Source organism: Synchytrium microbalum, assembly GCF_006535985.1.
Source record: "Synchytrium microbalum strain JEL517 chromosome Unknown SmJEL517_scf0102, whole genome shotgun sequence".
Taxonomy (NCBI): Eukaryota; Fungi; Chytridiomycota; class Chytridiomycetes; order Synchytriales; family Synchytriaceae; genus Synchytrium; species Synchytrium microbalum.
In genome coordinates, this window is record NW_022158451.1 from 1 (window position 1) to 12,620 (window position 12,620).

Here is a 12,620-nt window from a genome sequence, read left to right on the forward strand (position 1 = left end):
TCCTCCTAAATTGTTTCGTTGCATTTGGTCTCAACATTTCAGTAGTATTCTTGGTATGATCCTCTACCGTATTTCTTGAACTAAACCATCCATTTTCTTCTGTATCGATGCTTTAATTACGTGCTTGAGCTACCAGTCAGATTCAGACTTGCTTGAAGAATCGGGTGTAGGTACGAGTGTTGCTGGGAATTTCAAACAATTGTTGAGAGCGTATTGCTATCTGTAAAAATATTTGGATATGCGATTGCCACAGTGAACGGTCTTGGTAAGCAAGCAGATGGTACAGATGGCTAACAAAAAGCATGGATGTAATCTCAAACAATTTTGCTGGTGGTTGATTAGGGATCATAGTTACTTTGGCTGGCGGTTTACTAGGAAGTAACGACTCACATACACTCACCACTTTATTAAAACAAGGCGCCACGGACTGTGCTTGAGTCCATCTGTCCCAAAAACGAGGGCCCTTCTATTTTAATAATTAGCTAGTGTACAAATACAAGGAATCTACATAATCCGATTCTATGGGTGACATTGTGAGTGATGGTAGAATGATTTGGAGGCCAGCAATAAGGAAACTGCCCGATGCTTCCGCTTATCGTCGATTGCTTTGAGATCGCCGTTGGCAAGAGCATTTCTGTGCTCAGCCTCTACTGTAGCTATATCATAAGATCCAGCTTCAGGATTCCCTACAAATCCTTTGACACTGAAACAGCATGGCTCTGCTCTGATGCTGTGCCAAAATGTGGTTCTTCTCGGATCATCGTAATCCTTGAGTCCTAGACCTATTGTCACGTAAGGAGTGCCCTTCATTGCAGCCGCCCATTGACCAAAACTGGAGGCGAAGGTGGTGACTGCTACGTCACAAGAAGCCAAACTCATAAAGTCCAGTGCGGCATCTTCATCTGACCCACCAGGATTGTTCGCACTGTTTTTTCTGTTAAAATCTACTGGTAAGTTTGTCGCTCGTTGCCCCAGCCAATTCTTTAACTCTTCCTTCGTGGTTTGGTTATCAGTGGCCATATAGAAGCCAACATCAGTTGGGAGGACACCTGATGCGGTTCCGAGCTCTAGAGCTATCATAGCATATGTTCTCATGGACGCGATATTGTTTAATTTGCGGGATCTGACGTGAATTCCAACCATATAAGGCCGAAAACGAGTTGACGTAAAGTTTGATAGAAAACCTTGTAGTTTAGTGTTCAGAGCCACAGTTTTTCGCAAGACCTAAGATTAATGATGGATCAAAACCTGCTCAGGTTGAAGACCGCCGAAAAAGTCACTGAAGAGGCATACGTGGTAAGCAACCCGACCATCAGGAAACATATCCGCGAGCCTTTGACGATAATACGGATTGGCCTGCCAGAATGGTAAAAAGTAATCTAGTCCACTGATATCCCAAGTCCTGACGCCTCCTTTCTACATTAGATGTTTTTGGTGAGCTGTTCTTTCTTTTGTTTATCAGGAAATGGTCACCTTTGGATCATCATAGTATTCAGACAAGTCCTCCGTTACCGCGACTGCGAACAGGCCATGATTTCCATCGTGCATGACTCCAACTGGAGCAGTTGGCCGTGTCCAATTTCTGATCCCAAAATCGAAACTAAAGTTCCATACGGATGTCATGACATCTGGCAGGTCCTTTCAATAGTAAAATGTTGGGATGTGTTAAACAATCAGCTGGATCGAGGAAACTTACCAGGAAGAGAGTTCGATTTGTGAGTAGCGCCAAAACGAGCCCATTAACTATATTCGGAAAACGATTTCCCAGGCCGGCTTTAGGATGAAACGTTGCATATATGTACGGACCGTCGATTGTACCGGTATTTTGCAGAACAAATTCATGACGTTTCTAAAAACCTGAGTTTGGTCGGTTCTGTTCAAACAACAGTTCTCAATCCGCTCAAAATGGCAGGATAGATATTCAAGGAGAGCATCTTGCCTTGTAATTCTCAAAGACTTCGTCGAAAACCAGGTCAGCACTTGTTGGCATTTGCAGGTGGATTTCAGAATCTGTAGAATTAGGAGACTCCAACACCTCTCTTTCTGAGTGGTGGCGAGGCAATGAACTCGAAGTCATAAGGAGTATCATGGCAGTCCAAGCAAGAAACAAGAGATGGATTCCGAAGTTCTTGCTTCCCAACTTCTTGCTAAAGGGAGTGATGTTGAGCTTCGTAGCTCGACGCAGGAACCAACGGTCACTTACAGAATGAGAGAAGCATTTCCTAGTATGCTAGCATCGGAAAGAACCGTCAGAGACCTCATCGCGGGGGATCAAGTTCTTGGAAAGTCTTGCTGCGTCAAAACGAGGTTGATGCCAGGAACTGGGTTCTCGGGCTTGTTGGTGTTGGTGCTGTATCCTCTGGTAGTTATATTGATAGCAGGTGGTATCTTGTCGTATATACGACTTCTTGCAAGATCACAAACGTCTGGCTTGTTGAGGCTCATGGTAATGGAAACCATGAAAAGTGAAAAGCGAGGTATTACATTAAGAAGATTCACATTTGCTAGTTTAGTTAGACAACGCTTCAAGATCACCATATTAAACGTAAACGTTTCAAATGTTCTCCACAAGGCCACATATGGTACTACTGTTACTTACTGCTGCTATGTTTGAAACACTAAGAACGCATTTGCCAAATCATGAGAAAACAAGTTGACGATTTTATTCTCAACTTAGGCTGACGTTAGGCTACGTTTGGTCTTCGGCATAGCGTTATTTGCCTACTTTGTCTTGTTGTGGTCTGGCTACTCTCCGCATCAGACTGTTTGTACTGGTATTGTAGACAAGGAAGCTACTGCCGTCGTATCAGACTATAATGCAAATGATGGCAAGTTTTTATTCTTGAACTTCTACACCCTTCACTTACAATACTTTGCAATATGCTGGCAGCATTCGACCGTGAATTTGATTCATATCTACTCAGGCATCAAATGGCGCTCCAAAGTCCTGTAAAACATAGCTGGATTATTGCTCACGTATCTATGGATAAGGGGCTTGGCCATCGTATCTCGATGATCGTGAACGGATTTGTCTTGGCCATCGTCACGGGACGCTACGTACTGATGGCAAGCAACTTTGGAGTTACTGCACCAAAACGCTCCGCCAATTAGCTCATCTCGTCACAGTTGCTTTAGGACTATCCCATGCACAACGAAACATTCCAATTTATTCCAGACATGGACTTCTCAACCCATCACGAATCCCTACCCAAAGAACGAGTCACTGTCTTGAGAAACTACGATTACGATTTGTTTTCAGTATATGCTACCGAGAAACTACACATATACTATCAACAACCAGTGTGGGAAATAGTCGGAGTCGATTACTGGGTCCCACTGCTGCAAGCCAACCCGCATTATGGGGAGACGTTGGAAAGACTGTTCCCAGACGGCCAGATTGCCCATCACGTTTTGAAAAAGGTTTTACGTCTTCAACAGGTACTAGAATCTCGTCTTGAAGAATATAAAGCTAGCAATTTTGGTAAATTTAATGTGGGAATTCATCTTCGTGTCCATACACGACCGTCAACTGTCGGAACTATACAGATGTATTCTTCAATAGCCCAGCAACTGGCTGCCATGTCTGGTAGAATGAAGGAGGAAATTCGGTTTTATATCGCCACAGATGATCCGTCTGTACGTGAACGTTTTCGGCGATACTTGGGTGATCGTATAATATACGCTCCAGTAAATTGGACGGCATCAAGCTCTGCCAATAATCCAGGTGGCGAGATGGTTGACGCAGTGTTGGATTGGGCAGCGCTGGCTGCATGTAACGAGCTTGTAGTCACGTATGGGTCATCGTTTGGAAACGCCGCTGGGTCTTGGAGTGGTTCGCAGCACTATATAGTAATGCCAATACGAGACACCGTGGGCAAATGCCAAGAGGTTGGATTTTGGGGTAAAGCCTCATCAGAGATGTGCTTCTCCATGTCTAAGAGGTTTGTGGGAAATGCAAATATTGGAGGAAAGTCACAAAAGCTTTGGGACGACTTTCAAAACGACAAGACGAATCGCACGTTTGGTCATGACGATGCAAAATATAGTCAACAAAGGAAGACCGTCGCAAAGGCGCTAGTGGCAGCATTACCATCACTCTGGGATCACACTCAATGTGAGTATGAACATTTGAACAGCCCCAATATGAGTGTGATAGTGTCGGACCAAACTCTGTAATGTCAGCATATTCTGCTGGGTCAACTTCAAATATATTTAAATAATATGTGTATTAATGTTTCTAGTTGCAGAATGCAAGTAACGCGAGATACAGCTTACAGCGCTTGACCAATCCTTACAGGCTGATGATAAGCCCAGCCGTCTCTGTGGGGACGTTCTGGAGTTATTGCTAGATGTGATTGGAAATACCACCATTTGTTCTCACTGCTGACTTTCCAAGCGGGAAGTACCATTATCCAATCTCGATTTAAAACAACCAATTTTCCCATTAGATTCTGATCTTTACCAACAAACGTCCCTCTGTTGTACTCTTTTAGCAGCAGTTCATAATATGCATCTGCGTAGCGTTGTACCTGTTCTGCTTTCCCACCGAAAAAATTTCCTTGTATACCATCTTCTCCTGACCCGGAAAACCAAAGATGCATAGAGATACTATTGTTCAAAGTTCTCATGGCTTCTTCACTCTGATACGCCTTGACCGCCGACATTAGCAACCAAGCCGACGCATTCCCAGAGAAGATGTGATGGATCGTTTGCAAGCAAGGCCAATTCCTATATGAAGTCCCTTGTCGCCAAGTTCCAAAGTCAGACTAAATGTGAAAGAGCATTCAGCTATGTTGGCCCTTGAGTTCGCACAATAAGCCAGCTTACCCAAAAGAAGAACTCCGATTTGAATGGGTTTCGTGACGTAGCATTTGCAAGAAACCACGGTTTCGCATTCCAGATAGCTAGTAACCATCAGTGATTGGGTGAGATCGTTTCCATTCTCGAAACCTAGCATATGGGGTTGCGGCCTTACCATAGAGATCTGGAGTGTGGTGACCTTTTTCCGGATCCATGTCAAATTGTGTTGTTTCGAAGGCGGCTTTCAGGTCGGAAATTATCGGTACGTCCCAATGAGACATTGGTATTATTTTTGTAGGTAGACTTTTGCTCCTCCTGAGGTCAATGAGCCATTCACAGTCCTTGGGCATGCAAAATAAAACAATTGGAGACTGTAAGCTCAAAAACGCATTGCCCCACTGACGATATTCCTCAGGAGAATGCTTCGACTTCACGCTACAGTAGTAACTGACAATTGTGACGGGATATGTCGTTTCTGATGGAAATGGTGTAGGCGTTGGTCCACTGGTGGTTGCAGACGAGGTACCGAGACATTCAGCACAAGGTGTACAGGTAGCGTTCCTATCGAGATCCCATGCGACGTTACCTGTTGCAATCAATTAGATGTATTGATGGGCGTTGTTACAAAGTTGTTCAGATTGACGCACTTCGCCCAGCAGTCAACGATCCAAACTCCAACTCCCCCATGAACATCGTAGTAGCTAGCATGAGGAGAATGGAGAAGATAGCTGTAGTGAGCAACACATACGATGAAGGTTTGGGTTTGCCATCGGCAGAATCTACAACACGGATGGGACGTCAGTTTGGGATTTTGTCAGCAGAGGGAAAGAATTCGTTTCTTGCCAGCATCCATGGGTATTGGTATCTCTGTTTCCATGTTGTTTTGCAAACGATGTTTCAAAGACATGGTACAGCTTTTAGAGCGGCAGAAACGGCACTTCTCAACGCAGTTCCTAAGCACCACAAGACTGGAAGAACTACTTCAGCTGATTGTCTGCTATTAGCAGATAAACAGTCTTCTTGTTTACTACAGTACCGTCTCCAACCAACCGTTTGTTGACGAGGCTCAGGCTCAGTTTCTTTTCGACGTAACAGAGTTTCAACTTGCGTTGCTTATTAAACTGAAAGCACAGAATTTTAAGTAGAAAAGCAAAACTACAATAATATGACACCTTCGATTCATCACACTCCAGGAAAACCCTTTTGTTAGTCCCTATATTGATCATCAGTCTTTCTTGGAGAGCCAGCACAGTTAATGTTATTTTCTTCTCTGACAAAATGGTTACTAGCAAGGAGAGGAGCTATGAGGAGTGAACAGTGTGCAGATCGGCCATAATTAATGGTTCCGAACCATTAAATACGTTGAGGCGATTGAATCTACTAAATTGTCAGTAAGCCTTGCATTTTGCGTGTGTTGCCGTTTGTGGGTGAATCTAACCAAAATTTCAACAGACCAATCCGAATCATTATTATCGTATGCACTACTGTTTTACTCCTGATCTCGTTTTGGGGGTGATCAACCCCCCACTCTAGAGAGACAGGTTTTTAACCCATTACCTGCCCAGTGTTCATTGGCTGCAGCCAATCATGAGAATCTTGAATCAATATGCCCCTTGATTCAAGGGATTTTGCCAATCACCAATCCGCTTACTGTACAGAAATTCGACGTTTGGTTTTCTTCGGACTGATCTTCATTTCTTCGGACTGATCTTGATTTAATGACCGTGCTTGACTCTGCATGGTAATAGTACATGTTGTCTCAATACGCTTACTGTTGCATATTTTGATTTGAACTGATAGAACTACTTTTTGCGTTATCGTCGCGTCGCTTCGAATTCATTCAAACTGTAGCGCGGGCTAAAAAGACTCGGGCTGAAAACTGGTTGTTTTTGTGTCTGAGCCTGAGCCTGAGCCTCATTTTGTAGGGTGTGGCAATTGGGCCTTATTTGCTGGTAGTTAAGAGGCAGCGAAACGTACAGTAGTATACTATACCTCCTCTCGGCATCCGCTCTCACTTGCTAAACAGTGCCAAAAGGCCTGATCCCATCGTGCCAGTAGGCCGCAGAGAGTTTTTGTGCCAGCAGGCCTGCAACCCAATTGAAGACTAGTCTGATAGACTGGCAGATTGCTCAGACATTGTCAAGTCCTGCACATGACTGAGGCAAATCGTTTTCAGTTAGGAATTGACCCTCGCGGTCCAAACGACGAACAGTCGGAATTACCACCAAATGGTTGCTTCGCAGCGCTCCTCCCTCAGCAAATCGTGAGCGCAGCTAAGAATCTACCATTCTCCATGGAAGCGTTCCACGTTATTGGCACTATAATGAGCTCGGTGCTGATTGTGACAGTGAACAAGCTGGTTTTGGAACGTTTCCACTATCCAATCTTTCTGACCTGGATTCATCAGATTGCTGGATGGCTTCTCTCATCTCTCTACCTCAATTCACATGGTCAAGGCGTACCAGATATGCCTGCCTTCTCCCAACTTACCCTCGCTGTCGCATATTCAGCCTCTCTTTTGTTGCTTAATGTATCCCTTTTAGTCAACGACATTGCGTCGTATCAACTATTGAAAGTGCTGACCACTCCAGCTGTTGCCATTCTTCAATTCTTGTGGTTGGGCAAAACTGTGCCACCGAATTGTATTATTGCATTAGCCATGGCGACAATTGGCGTGCCTCTAGCCACAATGAATTCTGGATTTAACATTGGATTCGGTTTTGTGCTTGGTCTTGTCGCTTCTGTTGTCGCGGCTGCCAGGTGAGTTGTACTTTCTAGTACTTTGTGCATCCCCAGCTAATCCACTCGTAAACCTATAGCCAAATCTTAATCCAAAAATTTCCTGCACTGAATGGGATAATCCTCATCGGGGTCGTGTCTCCCGCTTCAAGCCTGTTGCTGGGATTTGCGGCAGTCGTTGAACTGTTCGTCGTTTGGTCTCCGGCGCAAAATCCCAATTTAACGCTAGGAACTGCAGGTCTTGTGATTCTTTCATGTATTTTGGCAATATTCACGAACTACTTTTCCTTCTCGGTCATTTCTATGACTTCTGCCTTGACCTTTCAGTTTGTTGGACATCTAAAGACATTGGTAGTGATTTTGATAGGCATGCTTGTTTTCCCGGCCAATTCGTCTCTTCAGTCAATTCGAGGAGTCTTTGGTATCACGATTACCGCAGCCAGTCTTGTTTTGTACTCAGTTGCTCGATCGGACATAAAAACAACAGGAGGCCTTGTAAGGCTATGGTGGTCAACCACTGGTTCTAAAAACATTATGGCGAGAAGACCAGAATTAATCGCCTTCTCGTTAATTATAATGACAATGATAATGGCACCAATGGCTAGTTTCTTGATACCAACTCCAATTGACGGAAATATTGATAGAGCATCAGAAGTCAATTTGGTCAATGTGCTACGTATGGCAATTACAGAGCCCTCGGACTCGAACTTTTTCGAGTGGACAAATCCTGCAGTTGTGAAGGAACGAATTTGTATTGTGCACGCTGACAGTAGAGATGTGGAAATTGAGAAGCCCGATGGTAGTAGCTATACCGTCATATCGAGATATTACATGTCTTGGTGGGCTATTAGGCATGGCTATGATTATCGAGATCTGAGAGTTCAGCGAATGAATGACTTATATGGAACATGGGATAAACTGCAAGGAATTTTAGAGACCATTCCGAAGTATGATGTCACAATTTTTTTTGACTCTGATGCTTGTAAGTCTCACGTTTTACAAGTGATCATGTAAGCCGCCGCTAACAGCATACTTAGACGTGACGGATCTGGACACCACTGCAGAATATATGATGGAACGATGGGGATTTTCTCACAATTCATCAATAATGATGGCTTTCGACCCTCCAAATGAGGTCCCGGACAACTTTAATAACACAAACACTGGTTTTATTGTCATACGAAATACTCCTCTGTCAATCAAGATATTCCAGGACCTCATCACTTGCCCTGATAAAATACCAGGTTGTTCCTATTGGAGGCATAGATGGCCACATGAGCAGAAAGCCTTCAGCAAGTATTTACGCCCCAATCTGACAGAAGGCTCAGAATTCATCATAGCTCCATGTGATGAGGCTAATGGCCATCCTGCTAATGCATACTGGTAAGTACTTCTGAACGATTGGCTGAAATGGTCACTAAGCTATCTTCTTGCTAGCCATGGAACGATAGTCAGGCATGCGTGGAACGACAAAGCTGGAGCTGGAATTCATATGTACAGACAATTGAACCTTGACCTCTATAAAATTCTCAGCAAAGTAGTAAAACGTCGCCAATTTGAAGTGACAAGCATCTCAAACGTTACCAATGATTGAGGACTAATTTGGAGTCCTCGAGCTCGTAAACAAACTGCATAGAACGATAACACTAAACAGCTAACAACTCTTGAACCATCACGTAAATCTAAAAGGCACGCTTCAGAACAGGAATACTACATGCTACGGGCCCAGTAGCTAAATACAACACAAACTATGAAGTATGAAGCTATGAGTCGCCACAAAAAATTGAATACAATGTTGTTGAGTGCGGGTCCATTAATTAGGAAACTGGTCAGATTGATGGTTGGCTTTTCGTAGTAAAATAAACCTTTTCTTTTCCGGTAGCAAACTTGCAAGACCTTTGAGCAGTGTGTATTCGACATTGAGCTCATTATGCTGTTGCGTAGTAGGACGCATGTATACTGCTTGACTTAGATCCGAAACATATTGTTGTAAATATTCCACAAATAGGAGACATTCTGATAATGTTTCAAAATACAAAAGAAAAACATCCTGAGAGCATCATGTGTCCGACCTTGAGCTGGAAAAAACAGTCATTAGCGAGTACTAGCAATGGGTAATCGAGGAAGACAGGCCAAGAAGCAGCAAAGTCCACCATCGGCATACAACGATAGCACTGGCAAGCCCAGATCTACAGACGGGACAAGAAACATAAAAACCGAGAGACATATCAAGATTCTCGTAAAAGAAGACTAGAAGAGGACAATCTAGACTCTGATGATGATCAGCAGGAAAATGGTATTCAAGTCCTCAATCGACCAGTCAAGAAGGCCAGGTAAAAACCATCAATTTTTTTTTAGCGAAGACGTATATTACGAGAATTGTTACAATATTTCATAAATACTGGGCCTTAACGCGCCCTAGAACCTGGCTACTAATTGTACCCTTCTGAATGGCAAATCCCACCCTCCTAAATATATATTTGCCCTCATTTGCCGTCATCACATTGTTGTTCGTGACTTTCTGGATCCTTCTAAGCACTTCTACAGCTTCTTCGGCCAAGAATCAAAGGTATCAAATGCAAATGGAATGAAATCATAGCCGTGACGTGTACAAGGTTCAGCGTGTTTTTTCCACATTTTTCCTCAGCCGCCGAAGTAGCAGCTTCCCTAGGGCCAAGCCTGATTTGGGGTTAGTGGGGATACTCCTGTTACATCTAGACAGGCGTGTTTGTCCCTATTCCAATTGTATAGCATAATATTGGCGGGTCGTTTACCATCTGTTGCTTTTCCAGCGCATCGGCGGAAGTGTTCGAGTCACCGAGGAAAGCAGTGGGAGCTTCTTTCTTAGCACTGATTCCAGCCCTCCATACTATATCAGCCAGCATGTCACGCACATGGTCGTGCCTGTATTTAAACCCAGGGTATTTCCTGCAATGTGCAGCATGGTCCCCAAATTCGTCCATTCCTGCAATTTTACATACAGGGCACAAAGTCTTCTCCTTGAATAGCGGGATCATCAGGCGATACTTCAATATGGTTCTGTAGTGGATTGGTGACATCTTCTGACCTACACCATCGATGGGGATAACAAACAAAAAGTCTTTTGCGTGATTGGACTTGAGACACCTGATTACTAGCTTTTGTCGAGCTGTGAGACCTTTGGAACTACTTTCCAAGTTAGACGCAATTCCATTTTTTTTTTTGAAAGTTTTTCGAACCAATATATTGTTCAACTCTTCCAAGTCCATACAATATGCTAGTGTAATTACATATTTCATTGTTACTGTTGCCACGCTACTGCTCTACCGTTATTTCACGCATCGCTTGGATCATGTTCTCTAACATCTACGTGAAAAAAAAACTGTTTTGCAACATTTGGCCTCCCAGCTGTCTTATACAGCTACAGATGGGTATCGAAACTTGTCCAGCGTGTTTTGCCATGCTTCTTTATTGCATTTCCATTGTTATTAACGTCCCTTCCTCGGCTCTCAACGCCAGGGGAAAACCTGCACGGTTGGTGCAGCTTCTGTTGTGTTGTCAATAAGAGGTGTTGGGACTTGAAACGCGTCTGATTACGCGCCGGCTACAATAATGTAGTGGTTCTTGGTCAGTTTTGCCTCCTCTCTGACTTTTCTAGCGATGTCGCATCGTTCTGCGTTTTTTTTGCGACTTGAACTATCAATTGCATCCAGATCACTGTCAAACTGTTGTGTATTGCTGTACATTGCTAGTATATGGGATCGCCCCCGACCGCTCGCACCGTGTGCGACTTTATTAAATACACCTATCGAAAACAACCCCGCACCTACATCACAATTGATGGTTAATCCTCCTTTAACATGCCAATACAGTTCAAACGAACCAGACCTTTACGCTATTGAACATACCTCGACAGATAGCACTCGGCGGTACCACCAACCAGTGCCGCTCCCACACCTAGCAGTTCATGCACTTCCGTACGATACTTTGGTGAAGTCTACTACCCAGGACAGACTAATCATCTCGGGTGGTTGAGGACTTGTGATGGGTAAGCATTTGCAAAAGCTTGATATTTTCCGAGGCTGCGTCAAAGTTGTACATTTGGCTTTTTAGCTGGACTTGTGCCTCTCCATCGTGCTTCGTGACGAAAGGATTCTATACCTCTTGGACAGTACGCTGGTTGGCGACTCTAATAAGCTCCCTGGATTTGTCTGTGCCAACGGGTAAGAATCAGAAGTTGTTATATCTGAAATTCGTATTGACTCACAGGTTATCATCACCAGTGTCTTTGTGGATGCCAAAGTGTGTGCTGATCCGTCTATCAATTACTTTGGTTCCTGTTATGCCCTTGGCAGTGTCAACAACTTGTGTTGGACGTCGAATAGTGAAGGATGGGTATGCCCATCGCCGTCTTGTGCAGTCCCTACTGGCCAGGTACGTCAACATCAACGTTTGTCGGTATTTTAAGTGTAGATATCAACCAAAACCTTTTTACAGTATGCAGGATGGTGCTCATAGCCCGGAGAAACTGTCAAACTCCCTGGATGCATTTGCTCCAATGGAAGTTTTGTTTCCGTTGAATCTTGTCCTTCTCCAGCAATTAGATATTTCGAGGAGTGTTACGCAATGGGCGATGTAAATCATCTTGGCTGGACTTGGACCACTGGAGTGGAGGCTTGAAATGCCCAGCACTGTTTTGTACCTTCTGGAGAGTTTGCAGGGATGATGCAGCCCCGATCGCGATGCCGGCAAAATGGTAGGCATTTACAAACTTGCCGCATTTTGTGCGTTCCATGAAGATCTTTGAATTAAACCATTGATACTTGAAAACCTTAGGCACCGCTGACGTGTAAATCTGTTGATGCTTCGTGGCGTGCCCATCTCCCAGTATCATGTATTTTGGTAAGCTTTGATTGCCGTCTTCCTTATCACATGCCCATTTGACTCATCACTTTTCTAAAATTCAAGCAGGCGCTATGATATCGACGAACGAAACAACTTGGGCTGGCTATGGACTAGCCGTGGCTGGGATTGTTCTGCTCCTTCTTGTGCAGGAGCTAATGTACATTTCGTAGTTCGGCTTGCTATTAGTTGGTTTTCTT

At 44.0% G+C, this 12,620-nt stretch overlaps 2 protein-coding genes across 2 annotated transcripts; one reads left to right on the forward strand and one right to left on the reverse strand.

The window, feature by feature from the left end:
- Positions 1-519: 519 nt before the first annotated feature.
- On the reverse strand, positions 520-1,623 carry SmJEL517_g06268 (uncharacterized protein; the record flags this gene model as incomplete). Its single annotated transcript, XM_031172194.1, has 3 exons — positions 520-1,224; positions 1,294-1,416; positions 1,474-1,623. The coding sequence occupies 3 exons, from the start codon at positions 1,621-1,623 to the stop codon at positions 520-522; spliced, it is 978 nt and encodes a 325-aa protein (XP_031021831.1).
- Positions 1,624-7,123: 5,500 nt separating this feature from the next.
- SmJEL517_g06269 (uncharacterized protein) lies at positions 7,124-11,985 on the forward strand (the record flags this gene model as incomplete). Its single annotated transcript, XM_031172195.1, has 7 exons — positions 7,124-7,560; positions 7,620-8,521; positions 8,577-8,922; positions 11,271-11,361; positions 11,439-11,566; positions 11,632-11,689; positions 11,788-11,985. 7 exons carry the CDS (start codon positions 7,124-7,126, stop codon positions 11,983-11,985), a joined length of 2,160 nt encoding a protein of 719 aa, XP_031021830.1.
- Positions 11,986-12,620: the final 635 nt, after the last annotated feature.